Source organism: Procambarus clarkii, chromosome 68, assembly GCF_040958095.1.
Source record: "Procambarus clarkii isolate CNS0578487 chromosome 68, FALCON_Pclarkii_2.0, whole genome shotgun sequence".
NCBI lineage: Eukaryota > Metazoa > Arthropoda > Malacostraca > Decapoda > Cambaridae > Procambarus > Procambarus clarkii.
In genome coordinates, this window is record NC_091217.1 from 8543235 (window position 1) to 8563246 (window position 20012).

Here is a 20012-nt window from a genome sequence, read left to right on the forward strand (position 1 = left end):
AGGCAGCATTCATAAGTGACAATCCTTTTAAGCCCTGTAGGTCTGGCGGCTTATGTAACGCTGTTTGTCTTTCTGCTTCAGTTGAACAGAAGACCTGCCAGGAGGCATGGCAGGTTATCTAACATCGTGAGATAAATGAACAGCAGCACTAGTTATATGCTAGTCACGTACTAAGAATAGAAAGATGCAAATCCGAGAACAACCGTTCCCTTCGCAGGTGAAGAGAAATCTGAACTGAAATGGGGCGTTCCAGTTCAGAGATGTTTTCCAATAAACCCCAAGAACGACAAAGGCGGCTATATTGTGAAGCCGAAATGGTCGACTTATAGTTACAAGAATCTTCTAAAATCTAGGAAAGGCAAATAGAAAAAAAATCTCATCAGTGAAATAGGAATCTTAAAATACTTCTCCCATATGCAAACATATAGAACACGTCTAGCATTAGGCCCTTGCGTAAGGGATAAGGAACTTTTCTCAGATAAAAAAAATATAGGAAATTCTGAGGGTACAGCTATTCTATTTTCAGTCCACCCCTGAAAACACAGTAATATATGATGCAAACATCAGATATATTAGGCGTCAGATCTAACCTTGCTGGGCTTTAAAAGTAGCCATAGATAGTGTACCTATGCACTCCACATCAGGCCCTGATTCCCGGAATTCTATATTCATCAGGAACTCTAATAAAAGAAAACCACAGGCCCTGAACATCATCAGTGAAAATAGCTCCACTCCACAGTGACGGTAGTAAAGCAGACGCAATTTTTTTTAGACCGATATTACTGACATCACACTAAAATATAGCAAATATAAAAAAAGCTGTCGAATCACACAGAACGTAAAAAAGACAATATTAAAGATTTGGGAGTAATCATGTCGGAAAACCTTGCCTTTGAAGAACACATTTAAATAGCTGTTACAACTGTTACAACAAGAGCAAATGACACCCAGGTTGGATAACAGAAACCCATAAGATATGCCAGACCAGTGATACTGTTATGACTAGTGGAGTATTGCTGTTACTCCTTGAATGTAATATCCCATTCAAAGCTACAGAAATTGCTGACCTGGAGAACATGCTACATCTTACTACCTTACTACCATCTTACTTCCTTAAAATACTAAATAAAACATCAAAATTATCGAGGGCTTAAAATTGTGTAATCTGCATTCTTTTGTGCGCAGGCGAGAGATGCATAATTTACACTTGGAACCAGTCCCTCTAATATTTACAAGTCTATACATGGAAATAATCCTCCACGAGACCCGGAGGCCTGACGAATGTGCACAGTAGCCCCGTTAAAAGGTAGAGGTGATTGGTACGATGACAGAATTCTATCAACGTCAAGGGCCCGAGACTCTTAAACTCTATCAACACATGAACATGAAATAGCATAGTTAACCGACCCCTCACGGTATTCAAAGAGAACTTTATAAACACCACCAAAGAATACCTGCTTGATGGGGTTCTGGGAATTCTACTCCACAAGCCCGGCCCGGGGCCAGGTTTGACTTGAGAGCTTGATCCAACAGGCTATTGCTTGGAGAGCAACGTATGGATATGCCACATATATAGTATAGCCCAGTTGGTCCTTCACGTATACCTTCACGTATACGGGCTGTGATTCATACGTTTGGCTGCGAGGAACTGCTAACAACCTGGTTGACCAACCAGGATGCCTGGTCAGAGCCTGGGCCCAGGGACGTTGATCCTCTTAACCAGCGCAAAGTAATTTAATGCGAGCGTTTAGTATACTTGGAGAGAATGTGGTGCGACAAAGGTGTGGGTGTGGTGGTGGAAGAGGTGAAGAGGGAGGGGCGGTAGGAAGCAGGTGGTGGGCGTGTAGGTGCGGCACGACCCTGCCACGATCGATGGAGACCCGCCCACTCTTCACGTCGACCTTGGCTGGGTCTCAGTCCTTAGCTGCTTCCTATCTTGCTTTTGGATAGCTTGGCCATCTGCGTATTTCACTATACTACGTGAGCATGTGGTGCGAGTGTGAAGTCGCCATAATTATGGTCAGGATGATTGCTGTAGTAACCTCGGATGGTTTACCTATCCTCTTAATCTCTTATTTTCAGTCTCAGTGCTGTTCAAATAGCTGTGTTGAAACCATCGAAAGCATTTAACCATTGTACTTAAGACGTTAAATTAAATAATTATGTATAAATTAATCATTCTCAGTGAATGAGGTGGTAGAGATTCTCTGGAATAATTTTAACATGCGAAGTGGTGCTTGGAGCAATAGCTTGCTTTCTATGGCCAAGCGAGGCAATGACGTGCTTGTCAGCGCTAGTGAAAGTTCATAGTCGCGGTCAGAGACGCGAATTGATGGTAACTGAAAGCAAGTCATATGATTGTGGGTAAACTGGTGAAGGTAGACTAGTTTAGGCCCTATAGTGTACCCCTTACCCCCTCCCACCCCCTCCACAATTTCTCGTGTACTTTGAAGATGCCACGTGTGTAAGGAATTGTTTAAAGATGTTTTAATAATTGCCATTTTTCTTCTTTCAGGAAAGGGGAGCCAGAAACACCCAATCATGTGCTGCTCATGACCATTTTGAACCCCGCCTACCCTATCACAGTGGTGAGTATGTTAATTGATGAATTTTGTTTATCAAATTTGTTTTACAATTATCCAGACCGGCATGGGCCTGAACAGAATTATTTTGGTTGTAAAGCGGGTAATGTGAAGGTGAGCAGTGACTGACTCGTCAGGGAAGAGGAAGGGACAAGTCTTGGGTCCCAGTACCTGCAGAACGTTAATGCATCATGTAGGAATTGAGAGGAGGGAGGGGTGCGTGCGAGGATGGGGCAAGGCATGCAAATATAAAATATAAATAATATAATATAAATATAAAGATGGAGCCAATATAAAGGCCCGTCGGGAATGCTGCCACTCACCTGCCTAAAATTCCTGGTTATTTTAAACCGTGACTCTCCTCCACGCTTGTGAAGCCTAAACAGATTGAAATGTTCCGCGAAGGCTTATTGTAGGTCCACCTTGTACACTGCCTTGTGGTGGCTGACGCGGGTACACCAACCTTCATTATGCGTTAAATTTAAGTGAGCTACTTTTTAACACTGGATGGTTGTAATTGGATCTGGGCATGCTTGTTACAGTAATTGTATGAGCGAGCAAGACTTGGTGGGTGAACATGTGGCTAGTCTGTCAGTGGCATGTCATTTGTCACCCCCCCCCCACAAACACACAAAAAAACACACACACAAAAAACACACACACAAAAACACACACACACAAAAACACACACACACAAAAACACACACACACAAAAACACACACACACAAAAACACACACACACAAAAACACACACACAAAAACACACACACACAAAAACACACACACACAAAACACACACACACAAAAACACACACACACAAAAACACACACACACAAAAACACACACACACAAAAACACACACACACACAAAAACACACACACACACAAAAACACACACACACACAAAAACACACACACACACAAAAACACACACACACACAAAAACACACACACACACAAAAACACACACACACACAAAAACACACACACACACAAAAACACACACACACACAAAAACACACACACACACAAAAACACACACACACACAAAAACACACACACACACAAAAACACACACACACACAAAAACACACACACACAAACACACACACACACAAACACACACACACACAAACACACACACACACAAACACACACACAAACACACACACACACACACAAACACACACACGCACACACAAAAACACACAAAAACACTCACAAAAACACACAAAAACACTCGCAAAAACACTCACAAAAACACTCGCAAAAACACTCACAAAAACACTCACAAAAACACTCACAAAAACACACACAAAAACACTCACAAAAACACACTCGCAAAACACACACTCGCAAAAACACACACTCGCAAAAACACACACTCGCAAAAACACACACTCGCAAAAACACACTCGCAAAAACACACACTCGCAAAAACACTCGCAAAAACACACACTCGCAAAAACACACTCGCAAAAACACACACTCGCAAAAACACTCACAAAAACACACTCACAAAAACAAACACACACACACACACACCCGACCATGCCACCACAGCCAGGTACTCCTGCACAACCTCCACATACATTTTCTTAACCCGCAGTTAAGAGTACACTTCAAAAGTATGACTATGGAAATTCCTGTAATCATATTGAAAACTACAAATATAAAGGCTTTGATTAGGAGAGGGATAGTGATTTTCAACAGTAAACTTTCAATTGAATAAATCACTTGCAATTAGCTATGTGGACTTCCAGCAACAGTCGCATCAATCGAGAAAATAATAATAATAATAATAATAATAATAATAAAAATCAGGCCACGGCTGTATAAAAACTTTGGCACACGTCCATTGGTAATCAAAAGTACGCTTATTAATTCTTGATGGTGTTGCATGTGCCAAGGTAAGCCAGCGTATTGGCAGTGGTGAGCCGGGGTAGGTGTGGCAGCCACATGTCTGGCCACTATCAGTCACCGCGTACTGAATACCTTGACAGTGAGTAAACTAACTCAAATGGCACTAGCGAAGGCCATCACTCGCCCGTTGACGCACTTGTCCCTTGCCCAGTCTCCCATAGCTTGGCATCTTGTTGCATCAACACTGCCCGCCTGATAACCTAATTACCATACTCGATATATCACGCTCTAGAGGCACAATACAATGATTGCTAGTGTATTTTCTGTCAAATTATGACCGAGAGATGTAGTGGGAACATTTCGGTAGCATTAGCAGCACAAATCGTGATTGTAGTGTGACAAGTCGTATCATTGGCCAGTCACTGTAACCCGAGAAGGCGTGAGGCCCCTGGCACCGTCAGGCTTAAACGTAGAGCTGACCATCTGCCGCTGTGTTGCGGCCACCACCACCTGCCCGCCTCTCTGGCCAAGCTTACTTCATGTTCCTGCTTTATCTTCCTTATTCAGTTTGACCCGCGGCATATGAATATCACGTTAACAATTGAAAAATATCATTGATAACGTGCACAATTTTCGGTAATGTGGGGTTTGGAAAAGTTTATCACCACTTATCCTGACTGAAATATTAATTTTAATACACACACAAATCACAATAGCGTGATGCATCAAATGAACAAATCCACAAGGGTCGTGACGTAGGTTCGAACCCTCGTCACGACCCTTGTGGATTTATTCATTAAATTTAATAATTTCCTCTCTGGAAAGGAGCAGCAGCAGTACAGTATAATACAATTCTTAGCTCTTAACCTACGAGGTAGATGACAGACGGGAGTGTCCTTGTGACTCGCAGATACCTTCCTTTACCCCCCACTCGGCCACGATAGTGGGGTGAGGGGGGGGGGGTATGATTGGGTGGTTGATATATGGTGTCACATTATTCAGAGAGAGGCGAGTAGTGAACAAGTGGTGTGTAGTTGTAATGACTCGGTCTAAACAAGACGGATGCTTGTCATACATAACCCCACACACCACTACGCTGCAGCAAAAAATAAGTTTTGGTTGTCTTCACGTATGTCAGGTGGCTTAGTTTTTCGTCAGTGTATGACAACTCTGTATTCTGAAGACGTAACACTACTTGGCAATGCCTAGATTATGCGCATCATGACGTTGTTGACAAATATAATACCCGTATATTATTTAAATTAAAGTTTTAGGCATGCATCATTGCCATCTCTTAACGTGACCATTATAGGCCCTTACACTTTAAGATTTTGGGCACAGACATGTAATTTTAGAGCAGTTTGTGAACAAAATATGAGGCTTAAGTTGATATGGGAGAGGGGCTGTAACATTAACGACCAGGTGTGCGCGCGCGCGCGCGCGTGTCCCTCCGGCTGGCTATTAGAAAGAGAAGAGCAGACATTCTTGGCACTGACCATCGCAATGGTCGGAAGCTGGTGGTTAGATACATTATAGCTCCTCTTACCCGACCTCCTGACACACTCAGGTGAGCAGTCGTCCCCTATAACCTTCCACAGGTATTAATTGTGGCACGAGACACTGGTTTCAAATGAATTTCACAGGGTACAAAGTTGTGGCCAATTTGTACCTACAGGTACAACCACCTGTAGGATCTGGAATCTCTGGTACATTTAGCTTCCGGTGGAAGCTGAACTGAACAGGGAGTGTTTTAAGTAGAAGTTGAATGGTTGATGCTGACCCGAGGCCGGCTTCGGGAGTAGAACTCCCTGAAGCCACTCCAGGTATGATCCAGTTATAACTGCTCTCGTTTATACACGAGTCGTCCTTCTTTCCAGGTCTGTTCCTCACTTTGTCATAATTCCTCTCATCCCTCGCTTTCACACAATTGTCAAGATCCTCGAATCACGCAGTTAAATATTATAACTAAAAGAGCACATAACTCCTGATAAGTTGGTCTCGTATACAAATCTGCAGATGAAACGGTCGAGGATTTCGCCGTGAAGAGAGATTTTGAGTAAGAATCTACCACCGACTCTCTTCCGGGGTGACTAAAACTTCGCGTGTAAGTGGAACACAATAGATGATGTACAATATGAGAACAATTCCAACAGTAGCCTGAATCATCATAGTTAATGATTAACGAGCGATCATCAGTTAATGAGACTGAAAAAATCTCATTAAACCAACATAACAAAAGCGACCTATAGAATAATATTCTCGATCTTCACGACCAGTAAACTTGTGTACCTCACTTTCTCAAGAACACGGCTCTAATCACAACATGCAGTGTTCCCAGATGATGCATAGGGACCGGGTATTTAATTTACAAATTGGGTCACCTTTACTAAATAAGGAACTATCTAGCATTCCTGGAAAACAGCCCTAAGCACCCAACCAACAATAGAGGTCATAAAGATAGAACTACTAAGTATGATCGGTGTGAAGAAAGGTACAAAATATCGCGTTAAACAAATATATTATTTAACCTATGAAATGCAGATAAAAAAGTTAGTCCCATTCATAAGAGGACGTGCACCGAATATGATATCGAAATCCTAACAAATTGGAATGAATGTGAATGTTAGCAAAGCGATGCATAAAGCGTAAGATAACGTGTCAAATTTGAGTTAGTTTAGTGAGCTGAATACAACCCGGACGCGTCATTCTTCGCGCATTACACCAAAATATGCACAAACGGCCATGCAAGACTTGTATTAAATCTGAAATTATCTCTTCCAGTGGTCAATTGTACATGCACTTCCCTGTTCCCTCTTCCTTAACTTAGTACCTCCCCTTCCCCCTCCGTTCCTACTTCCCTCCTTTCCTAGCGCGAGTGTAACAATGTTCGCTAACTTGACTAAAATTAGTTAAGGTGAATGTTTGAGGAATGTGTTGGAAGCGCCTGCAAACTTGCAACATAACCTGTAAAGCGTGGCGATTCCTGGGACTACTAGAGCGATCATCGCCTCATAATACTTGGACAGGACAGTAATAGTCATTCTAAATGATAAATGTTTGTTTACATGCAGGAGGGATACATATGTCTGTAACTTTTTAGTCTGGCAGCTGGGGTTCATGCGTGGCTGGTGTTGGGGCAAGTGTTACTACAGGTTATTGGTTGGAGCTGGCTTGGTGCAAGATCTGAGCATGGTACACCAGACCAGATCATTAGAGGCTCTTACACGAGAATAAAGTGTCTTAAAGAATGGTAGCGAAACCGAGTCGAATGGTAGCAGAGCCAAAAATGGTAGCAAGAATGGTAGTATAACTGAAGTTTTGCCGAAAAGCTATCATTGTTGTAATGTGTTCAGACGGATAATCTTAAATGACTGCAATTTTTTGCCCATACAGGCTATTGCTGCTTATAATCCACCAGGTTATAATCCACCTCGTGCCACAGCAAGTGATTGAATGGTAGGAAATAGTAGTGGTTACAGGAAGGGCACAGACCCGCCCGTTAATCTGCCACGATGTAGTCTTCATATTTAACTCTGGTAATTGTTATTTATGGGGGCTGTTTACTAGAGTTTGTCCCTCATTATACGTGAAAATAAAGCTAATTAATCAAGCGGGTGTGAGTGAGTGGGGGGTGGGTTGCAGCCGGTTGCAAAAACACTCCCATTGATCAATGTCCGCCCACCACCCTCTTCATGCTTGTCCTGCTGCTGTGTTGCACCCACCTCTCTACCTTCCACTCCCACTACCACCCATATACACCCACATCTGCCCGCACAGCGTCAACCCGTCCTCCTAAGGCCAAAAATCGTCGTACTAGAAAATGGTGGTAGCTCGCAAAATTGACTGTCCTGTTTTTTGTTTTGAGTCGTCTGGTAGTAGGTTAGGATAAGGGCAGTTTAGTACGGCAGTTTTTTGACGTTGGGGAAACCTTAGGAGGACGAGTTGCCTAAACCCTCGTGCGCCCTCTACAGCCCGCACCATGCAGTATAAAAGCATCATGTGTTTATACCAAGCTCTCAAAATGTTCTCTTTGGAAAGGAGACGAGAGGCATCAAATATATACATGAAAGATACTTGAAGGCCAGGTTCCAAATTTGCACAGTAGAATAACAACATACTGAAACGAGAAACCACCCTCCCAGCAAGCATTAGAAATATTGCTGGAATAAAGATGGATGTATTAAATAGGCACTTAGATAAGTTCTTGCAAGAAGTGACGGGCCATCCAGGCTCTAGTGGATATTGGGGGCCCGCGGGACAGCTCCAAGCAACAGCCTGTTGGACCAATCACAAGTCGAGCCGGGCCTAGACTTAGGATAACCTCGATAAGGATAATGGGCTAATAACGATAATAAGTATACTTTAAATAAGTGATAAAGCCTGCATCTGGTCCTAATTCTTCAATACAACTTGTTTGTAGTAGTTTGAAATCTAAATTTTTCGTCAAAAGTAAATTTCTGTCACCTGTAACTGATTAACTTGACTTATTTCGTTCGCCCCCTCATTACTCCCCAAGATGTAGAAGCCACAACAAAATCATTTTTTAAACACAGGAGAGAAAAATAATTTAGCCCTCCCCAATTGTTATGCATTGAGGCTAACAAATAGTGGTATTGGTAATGATAGCAATGTATTTATATGATGTATAACGAAATACAACATAACATACTTCCTTAGTATTTGTTATGTATTACTTAGTAATGCTAGAAAGGCACCAGCTGCGTATCCACTTTTGTGAAGCCTTCTTACTCCTATTCATCTTTGTGCGTCGGACAGGTGCTTGGATCTCTCGTCACTACATTATCCCTCAGTTCCAGTTTCTTGCAGCTCTTCTCCTTATAATCAGAACTTTATTTCAAAATCTATTTCTTAACATATTGGGATGAAATTTTAACGACGCTCTTGCCAAAAAACTGGAGATTTGTATAATTTAAAGTAATTTTCATTAAGTGATTAAAAATTTTTTGAACTCCCGGCCCCTTAAAAGGTAGACTGGGGTGCCTCCAATGGTGTGGCCGGGTGAGAGGGAGGGAGGCTCGCCCCCCCCCAATCCCCCTCCTCCCCCAATCCCCCTCCTCCCCCAATCCCCCTCCTCCCCCAATCCCCCTCCTCCCCCAATCCCCCTCCTCCCCCAATCCCCCTCCTCCCCCAATCCCCCTCCTCCCCCAATCCCCCTCCTCCCCCAATCCCCCTCCTCCCCCAATCCCCCTCCTCCCCCAATCCCCCTCCTTCCCCAATCCCCCTCCTTCCCCAATCCCCCTCATCTACCCATTCCCCCCCCCCCCCCCCCCCGACTGCCGGAAAATTACACTTCATGGTTGACTGGTTCTCCCCGGGACCCGGGAGTAGTGCATAGGTCCGCCGGCAGAGCCAGGGGTTGCCATGGTTACTTGTGAATGTTGAAGGTGTGCACTCGTGTCACCCTGGTGCAAGTGCGGAGTGCTCTGAGCATGGAACTCTGGGGCCAGATTCACGAAGCAGTTACGCAAGCACTTACGAATGTGTACATCTTTCCTCAATCTTTGACTGCTTTGGTTACATTTATTTTACAGTTTACAAGCATGCAAACTTCCCAGTCAACTGTTATTGTTATAAACAGCCTCCTGGTGCTTCCGAGCTCGTTAACTGTTTAATAATTGTAAACAAAGCCTGCCGAAGATCGAGAAAAGATATACAGGTTCGTAATTGCTTCGTGAATCTGGCCCCCTGTTCCCAGGGTTGTCTTTCTTACTTTTAGATTGATAAGGCGTTTGAGAGATTGAGGGATCCTTTCGGACGTAGGTTCTAACCCTCATCACGGCCCTTGTGGATTTGTTCGTTTGAGAGATGTTTGGGCGGGTCCTGTGGCAGATCATCAATGTTGATGATCATTGGTATCGTCCTCTTAACTTAGTCATAATTTTGCTTCCTCCTTCGTGTTGCAATACTCACTCACACCCCACCCCGTTTTTATCCGTGTCCCCCCCCCCCATCAGCATTCTCTTTATCCGTCCCTTCTCCTGCACTCTTTTATCAGCCTCCTCCTCCTCCTCCCAGCTTCCCTCCTAGTCCATAACGTAAGGTTAGTTCTTATTAGCTGCTGAATTACGGGCTCACCATAGCCCGTGCTACTTGGACACTTCGTTCTGAGTAGCTAAGTCTAAAACAGCAGCAGCAGCAGCTGACATGACCTGGTAAAGAGTTTTCTTTCAACACGTACGAGTCGTGGCAAAGTTGTTTTCAATGGCTGAACTGTTGCAAAAGTATATTGTATATATGTAACCCTTGCCTGGGTAGCCAAGAGTGTCGTCACGTGTCGCTACACTACCTTCACTAACGACCTCCTCCGTCACGCTAGCGTCGTCCGCTAAGTTGTTTGTTCTCTGACGACTTTCAAATCTGTTATGCTTTCACTAACCGTCTTAATATAGACGGGTACGGCGTTAATTTAACCTGTTAATTTGCTTCTTGCCTGTTAATTTAGTTGATAATGTCATCGAGGTTCGTGCTGTGGAGGGGAGTGAATGCCAGGAATCTTCAGTATGTACTGTGCATCTACTCTAACTAGGGTCAGCTGCTCATCTTGCATACCTTACCCATCAGCCAAGACATTCCATGTTGGCATGAATCACCTCCGCGTGATGTCGCGGCGCGAGTTGGCCGTCGCTCATTTTGCGGCCCTGTTGGACGGACGACCCAAACTCTCCGGTGCTTGATGGGTGACGTGGGATAATTTTAGTAATAATATCTTTATAAGAGGGGGGGTTGATTATGGAGACATGTTTGCCGCGGTTGTGTCACTTGGGTATGACCGCCCAAACCTTGGTGTAATGCCAAGCCCCGGCCGTCACTTACGGATGGGCTTATGGTGATTGCTGAACGCGTGATTATTTTTATTATTATTTTTATTTTTTTATTTTTATATTACTGTATTGCTGCTCAAAGAAATCACATTAACGTTGAGGTATCAATGAAAAATTAGCTAAATGATTTTCTCATGGATACATCTCTTTAATGTGACTTTTCTGTATTTGAAGAGAAGCGTTAGAGGTAGAATTCCTAGGCTACAAGTCAAGAGTGCACGAGGGCTATTGTGTGACACCCTGATTAGGCATCAGTGGAAGCCACGGGATCCCTAAAAGATTCAGTTAATTCAAAGTTGTAATGCTTTTGATCTTGTGGTATAGTGGTCTAGAGATTTGCCTGATAGTTCCCAGTGCACGGGTTCGATTATTATTGTTATTAGTAATTGCCAGAGGTGTAGTGTTATTGCTCAGCAGAGGATTGTGCCCTGTCCAGGCATAGGTGTTATGGTCACTGTTAAATACAGCGTGACAGATTATAACTAGTTATAATTATAACTAGGTGACTTATTTAGATCCTCTTTCCTAGGAGTGGATGAAGTGAGAACGCATGAAGTAACCTCGTAGGGAAGTAGGTTATTGCTGAAGAGCGGTATTGCCATTACCAGGCTGTGGTCAGTGTCTACCCACTTGAACAAATTTACACGTAAATCTTCAATATTAGTGGCCATTCAGCACCTGAATGACTGCTGCGTATGTAGTCGGTTCTCTTCACATCTCCACATATTTATCTCCTTTCCCTCCATTCTCCCCCTCTCGCTTCCCTCCCCCGTCCAACATAGCCTCTTTCCTCCTCCTCCTCTAGTCAAATAAAAATAGTGGAAAAATAATATATCTGCATGATTGATTTAAATGCGGTAAGGTGTTGCCAAGGGTGATGTATATATATTGCCAGGGGAAAGAAGCCGTGGGTTGTCAGGTAGGACGCGTGCTCAGGTTAATGTGCGGCAAATTATACCAGTGCGTTACATGAAGCCTTGACCTGACGGGCCGGAGAGGGGCTCACCTGCCGAGTCTATTCATCGATTAGGGGGGCGTGTTGCCGGCTGGTAATGGTAGACTGAGCCGATGCAAGGGTCAGGTTGTGGCGACCAGAAAAAGAGGTAGGAATTGGCTGTTGCCGTTATGGTGAGTGGTTGGATTGGTTGTTGTTGTTGTAACCCTGCCCTCTTGAGAATGTGGTGCTGGTAGTGATCTGGGTGATGACGAGGTCTGGGTGCTACTAATTGTCTTTTGCTTGTAAATTTTATTTACAAGTTCATATTCTATGCATTAAAGGTTCTAATGGCGTGATTCGAACCTGCACCATAGGTACTCCCAAGCACTTGTCTTAAACCACTGTACGACAATACTTGTGCTCAAAACTAATGTAACCAGGAGGCCTCGTTGAGGATTGGCCCGCGGGGACGGTAAGCCTCGAAATCGTCGCAAGGTAACCTGGTATTCAGCTTAATCCTCTAGGGTTCCTGAGGCATCCACCGACTCGGTAATCAGGAAATCAGTAAGAGCTTTGAATCCCCTACTGATTTTTCTCAGATTTAAATGTACCATTAACCACCTCGATATGTGGAGCACGGAATCTGCTGCCCGTAAAGCGCAAATCTTCAGCAACAAGAGGGCCAAGCTACGAGGATAAGTTTAGAACTGAAATCTCTCAAACTTAGAGAGGGTGAAGGTTCAGAAGTGATGTAATGATAGCATATATGATAAGGGAGATAATGAAGGCGAAACACAACCCGGGCACCACCTCCCATACACTACTACTCTCTTAGAGCATCACTGATCACTACACCACCATATGTCTCGAGATGGGCCTGCACAGGGGTACTTGTATCCACTTTAGCTTTTTAAAAAAAAGTATTTACCTTTGTTTTATATGTAACCAATTATCTAACAAATTTATTCTCTTGCAGGATGTGATCCACACTATATGCCAGTCCTACGGTAACGTTCTTCGCATCGTCATCTTCAAGAAGAATGGCGTGCAGGCCATGGTTGAATATCCTTTTAAGCAACTCATAAATACGGTCTTTTATTTTTTTGTGTGTATTCTTGTGTGTTATTCTTGTAACTTGCTTAGCTAAATGAATTGTGGGGTTCAGTCCCTGAGCCCATTATGTGCCTCTGTAACCCTTTCCACTACCGCCCACAAGATGGGTATGGGGTGCATAATAAATGAACTAAACTAAACTATTCTTGGTGATAGCTTAAGAACATAGGGCAACTGCAGAAGGCCCATTGGCCCATACGAGGCAGCTTCAGTTATCCTGACTACTTGTGCGAGTTTATAGATCTATATGCAGGAAATGTGAATAGAAACTATTATTTAGTGTTAGGACAAGGAGAAAGGGGATGGCGGTGGAGCAAGGAGAGGACCCCGCACTCCCTGGCGTGCAATGCTCTGCCCGACACTAAGCAAGATTGGGTAAACATGGGGAGCAGTCTCCATGTTTGGAGAGAAATCAAGAGGACTGCACTCGCGTGAGGGACATCGATGTGTTGTATGCCACACCAACACAACTATTACTCTAGATGTTACTGCAGTTCTTCGTTGTTTTGATTAAAATTTATTTCAGAATGGGAACATTTTTATCCCGTTTCCGTTGCGAGACAATAATTGATAATAAAAGTTTAAATTGAGGTAGTGAAGTTTAACATTAAATGTCGTAACCTAGACAAGTATATTCTTGAACAATTTGTATGTAGCAAGTTTTTGGGTTTACGTTGTAGCAGTTCCTCGCTGGTAAAGAGGAGTTTAACCTGTAAATATTAGTATTACTGACGATAAGGATTATTAACAAAGGCGCCGGAAACTATTTAGAGCAGCCAGAGGTCACACTGCTCCAAGGATTTTTTGACCTTGGTGCAGTACAAGTGCAAGTAAATACATAAAATCTATTAATATTAAGGGACTATGACATTGAAGCGCCCTCTAAATATACGAAGCATTACTAACTGCGCGTTTCAAGATGACGCATAATAAACACCACTAAAGTGTGCCAGTGTAACCGGACTAGGGTCCCTGCCTTGGAATGAGAAGCGACAGCAAACAGTCGACAAATAGGACAAGATAACTTTACGTGCGGGGGACAGTCCCGGACTACTAAAAGATCGAAATGTCTGTCTCCCTGTCCCAAGTTAAGCCTACCAGCATATGAGGGAGCGAGCCGTCCTTCTCTCGACTTCCCCGTGGAAAGATCAATACAAGTATTGATCCTGGTAGCAGTTCATAGTACAGTAGTTCCTGCGGCAAGCAAGTTTGCCTAGTTAAGAGTACGCATTCCATTATGACCATAAAACATTTAGGGATGAATCACGTTATTGAAAAATTAAGCAAATACAAGTGTGTGTAGTATGCAGTTAAGCACAATAGGTGCCGTCTGGGTGTGTCGAGGCGGCGGCGGTAGATTTATATTCCGGTACTGTACTAGTTTTGTTAAGGGACAAGAGACGGGGGTGTGGGCGCCGGCTTCCCCCAGCCTTGTCAGCCTTGTTCCCCAACATAGCAACAAAACGCGTGACTAGGATAATTGGAGGTGACGATAGGGGATGATATATTAATATAGTAATCAGTAGTCATTGGGTCGGGAAGGATATAGACAACCTGGACTGGAGATGGTCTATGTAATGGGTAATAGTTGCAGATTAGATTCTAAAGGTGATCCCATAATCTATAATATAGTTTAAAATGGTTTTGGTGTTAAAAAGGACAGTCTGTTAATTATTTTGTAACAATTGTGCCTGAATACCTTGAAAATAGTATGATAGTGTTGAAGGTAGTCCTCGCACTGGTACTCTCGATGCACCGTAAGTGTTCTTTCATCCTTCACAGACACCAAAATCAAAGCTGCAATTTCTTTGGTTGGGGAGCAAACACGTAGCAAATATGATACTCTGGAAAGTTTTTAAATTGTCAGCGGAAGTTGGTTTCAAAGTTCGGAATGAAAGACAACGTCAGACTTCTTAATAGGCCCAGTGGCAAGTGAAACGGTTCAATAAATAGGACGACCCGACGTTTACAGATCACAAAAACATCAACGAATTATATGATAAATAATTAAATGAAGATAAGAGGGGCATAATGAGGGTTTACAATACAAGATGGTAATAGTACTGTTAGGTCTGGTGCTCTTGGGTCTCTTCATGATCAGTATTTTGTAATGAAAATAAAAGACGTGAAACTTTTCCAAGGTGCCCAGACAAGTCAAAATATAATGCCTCTTATATTGTGTGTTGGAAAGCTTTGGTTCCTTAATATCTACAATACTTGACCGGGAACATTTTCTTTCTAGTCCTCCCTTTCTGGCGAGAGAGAAATGGAGGCCATCTTGGGTTACTGTGGTGCAGGCGGCGCGGCTGGTCTCTGTGGGTGAGGTGAGTCGAGGGCGCCTTAGATGGCTTCCCTGAGCGGCAGGAGAAAGAGGCGACGGAGCCTAGGTTGTCAGGCTGGCGGCAGCAAACAAATGGGCTTCTTAGATGGGTCGATCACGCCACTTTGGAGGTCCTCCCCCTGGCACTATATTGGTCCGCCTTCCCCTTTTTCCTCGGTACTCTCTGTGGGATCTCTCGCACAACTCTGAAACCTAATCTTTAGTGTACCCTTTTTATTGCTAGCTGGTTTATCTGGCCTATCTTGGTTATCTGGAGATGATTTCGGGGCTTAGTCCCCGCGGCCCAGTCCTCGACCAGGCCTTCTTTTGGTTACACACCCCCAGGAAGCAGCCCGTAGCAGATGTCTTAACTCCCAGGTACCCATTTCCTGCTAGGTAACAGGAACATCAGGGTGAAAGAAACTTTGCTCATTTATTTCCGCCTCCACCTGGGATCGAACCCGGAACTTCAGGACTACGAATCCGAAGCGCTGTCCATTCAGCTATCAGGCCTACCCCTAAAGTTCTAGGCCTCCCTTTGCCCCCCCCCCCCTGGATTATCTTGGCTCAGCTGGCTTGTTGCAGTGTTGCAGCAACACTGCAACAATCTCCTTCAGGGTGATTATCAAAATTCTCATTCTGGGTGCCCTTGTTGACGTTTAATGTACTTGTATCAATAAGGTAATCGCAAGGAACAGGGCTTGCCTGATCAGCGAGGCTATTTATGTTGGGAGCCTCTTATAAATCATAAATAGATCCTTAACTTATAAATCCGGGTGATTCAGCTGCAAATACTTGTAAAGTTCAGTCTTCAAAATTTCAGCATGTTTCAATATTTCTCACATTTCTTGGTAGGAGGTTAGTCCAAGAAGTGATAGTGTTGTATAATTTCAGTGGGCATATTCTACACTATTAGCTTCATTCGGCTGCGTTAGTCTTTTAAGTTTCATAAGGCATCATACACAACTGCTTACTGGTTAGTACGATTGCCTCATCTAGTGAAGACTCGAACAACCGCCTGTCTTGGGTAATCGAAGGATCAGTTTAGGTGGCAGGTAAGGAAAGTTGGAGGCGAGCCGCGTCGGGCGCGTGTGGCCGAGGCCGCTTCTACACTTAGACAAAGAAGCCGACCCGCGTGTCAGTCGACGGAGGTCATAATCAATAAAGAAGGTAAGAATCGTCGCCAAGATGTCAGTCACATGCCAGGTAGTGCTGCTGGCTGATGTTGGGATGGAGGGCGACAGGCCGGGTGCGGGATATGGATGGATGCGGCACAGGGGCCGGGTGAGGGCTTGCTTGCCATCCAGGGAGGGATGGAGGCAGGCAGGGTGTAGGGAGGGAGGGAGGGAGGGATGGATGAATGGATGCAGGGTACAGGGATGAATGGTTGCGGTAGGCAGGGAGGGTGTGGAGGGGATGGATGGAGGCACGGTATGGGGGAGAGGGGAATGAATGGCAGGATTTTCAGGGAGGGTTGAAATGAGAGGGAGCGTCAGGTAGGCATGAAGGAAGCCTGTAAAGGAGAGAGAAGATGGATAGAGGCAGGCAGGCCTCTCCCGTCTTCTCCAGCCCCTCAAGCTTGCTAAGTCGTTTTAGAAACTGGGCTTCTTTCTCCACCGGCTGGTCTTGGACGCTGTTGGAAGAGAGAACTTTAATCCTCACACGTAAACAAAAGTATAGTGAATTTTGATGTCGACATGCAGGATGGTGGTACTTTAGTGGTTTCCTTAATGAACGAACGAACCCTTCCTCCGCCACAAAGTGTAACCTCATTTATCTTTGTCAACATGACAGGCCTAAACACAAACGCCTCCCATAAGTGGTATCCGGCAAATGCAGTACTTGGATCATTGGGAGAAATCCATGCTAGCAATTTCATGGGCATTGCGGTTTGAATAACAAATTTAAACGTCGTAGGTGTCATATAGTAAATAGGGCGCTAGTAATAGTAGTTTTGTATGTTTAAAACTCTTGCCTATACAAAATTAGGCAATATTGGAATCGATGAAGTACTTAAACTACTGGGACAGACTCGGAGCACTCGTTGCCCGCTGTAGTCTTTAATAAAAACAAAAAAAAAAGACGAGAAATCTCATTGAAAGGTACGGTTCCAATAAATGACAAAATTCCATTCTGAAAAATATCAGAATGAGAGGGGGACGTTAGGAAGTTTAAAATTAATCCAAAATCCCGTGAAAAGTCTGTTTGCCATAAACACAAATTTATTGCATAGTGTTCCATGGCTTGTCATGGAGCTGACATGTCCTGAGGGCTAAAAGAAGTCTCGCAGATCAGGAAGGCAATAGTAAGATAAAACTAGCCTCGGGTCAGGCTGCGGGAATAGAAGAACTAATTGCCAGCAGGTATAAACACCTTGCATCATGAGTACACAGACGTTGCATATTTTTACATGGAGAGGTTGGTCCAGGTCTCCTGCACCATGAAATTACTTTGGAATCGAATTTTTTAACGTATATGGTGTGGAGAGAAAAGTGCGCCAACGCTGCTGAAACAGTGTTGGTTGTGCTAGAGTGGCATTTATATGTGAAGTGTGTATTTTTAATACCCACGCATTTATATGTAATATAAAATATAAAATGGCATTTATATGTGTGGGTATTTTTAATGTGCAGTCTGGTCAGTCCGTAATACTTTGGTTATAGCAAGGAGGCCTGGTCGACGACCGGGCCGCGGGGACGCTAAGCCCCGGAAGCACCTCGAGGTAACTTCAAGGTAGGGGTTATCAGTATGTCCTAATAGTGTTCAAGAAAGGGACACGTGAACAGGCAGGGCGTGGAGCCTAGGCGGGACCGGTGTGGCTACAACTGACAAGGTAGTCAGTCATCGCCGCCGGCTTGGGGGCACTGACCTCTGGGGAACCACCACCACATTATACGGTTGTCACCGTGGTGGTGGCGGACCCAGTTTTACTCGTACGCTTCATCTCTATCTTTTACTCCTTTCTCATCATTCTTTAAGCCGTGCTTTATTTAATTGATAAATGTTGAGGTATTTTTGAGAGCATCGTTGCAAGTAAGGCGGCATTCCGTGGCAGCCAAGACGAACGTGTTGCGGTAGCAGACATTCTGGGCTGGCCGGTTAACACTTGCTGCTTGTGTGTATTGAAGGTAGCACGGCGGGATGGCGGCCACGACACTTTTACGACAAGTATTTTCCTGAGCATGTTAAAATGCCTGCACAAGTGTGAACGGGGTGGGTGGGGCTGACTAGAACATACTGTAGTTTACGCACGGCGGATAGCCATATTGGTTAGGTTCCCCCCCCCAAGAGCAAACTACCTGCTTGATGGGGTTCAGGTCCAACACCCTGTTGGACCAAGCTCTCACAAGTCAAGCTTGGCCCCGGGCTGGGCTTGTGGAATAGAACAACTCTCAGAACCCCATCCAGCCGGTATCCAGCTTATCATAGTACTTAATTTTCTTTAACCGTATATAAATATGTAATGTCTGAGGGTATAGTCTATCTTAAATTTATTTGTGCAGAGTTCAAATGGCATAACATGATCCAAATAGTGGAAAGTGTCTGCAAGACGCAACTGTCAGGCAGATGGAGAGGAGACCAGGCCAGGCCAGGCCAGGGTGGTACAAGGCTTAACATGTAGCCAAAGATGAAAGCATTGGCAAAATGTTATAGGTATCCCTGGTAAATATTGAAATACTGGTTTTGTATAAAACTGCTTGACGCCATAAAACCACCCACACCTGTACACCTGGCAAAAACTAATTGCCGCTTTTATTTACATATGTATACATATACACATAATATACAACTGTTTGTCCTTAACTGTTCTCACGTTCGACGGGATCGACCCAGCCACCCGTGCCCGGGAAGGACTGCAAGGAGCAGATATCTACTCTGGCTGCTGCACACTGCGCATCGAGTACGCCAAGGTACGTTCTTTACTGATTTTGTTAAGTCTTATTATACCCGTGGTTCAGTGTCATTTGTGTATTTTAATATACAGCCATTGCTTGGCTTTATGCCAATTCTCATTTTTCGGTGGATATTTAGGCATTTGTTTAATTCTCGTAGAATATAGGTTCATAGTTTTTGTACTACTCATTGCTTAATGTTTGTGTGGAATTGGCTGCGGCTGCGTCCCACTGTGGTGGAGCTCGTCTTCACAAATGGGTTCGCCATGCTGCTGCTGGCACCAAGGCGTCTGGCTTGAACGTAACAGTCTCCTCTTTGTATTCCATAGCATGTTAAGGAGTAGCTTGTTCTCCCTGATAACTTGGGTTACTTCGAAGTTAATTTGCAGTGATCTTAACACGAAAGAAAAAGTGGTTATACCCTGCTGACCCTGCCACTCCCGTCAGAAACTAATAGTCT

General features: G+C 44.1%; 1 protein-coding gene across 15 annotated transcripts in view; it reads left to right on the plus strand.

The window, feature by feature from the left end:
* Positions 1-20012, plus strand: part of LOC123774747 (heterogeneous nuclear ribonucleoprotein L) — a 204739-nt gene that overhangs the window by 154415 nt on the left and 30312 nt on the right. For all 15 annotated transcript variants that reach the window (XM_045769295.2, XM_045769294.2, XM_045769296.2 and 12 more), the window contains 3 exons: positions 2516-2588; positions 13203-13288; positions 19474-19570. In XM_045769295.2, the coding sequence (XP_045625251.1) occupies positions 2516-2588; positions 13203-13288; positions 19474-19570 (256 nt within the window). The remainder of the gene's footprint in view (positions 1-2515; positions 2589-13202; positions 13289-19473; positions 19571-20012) is intronic.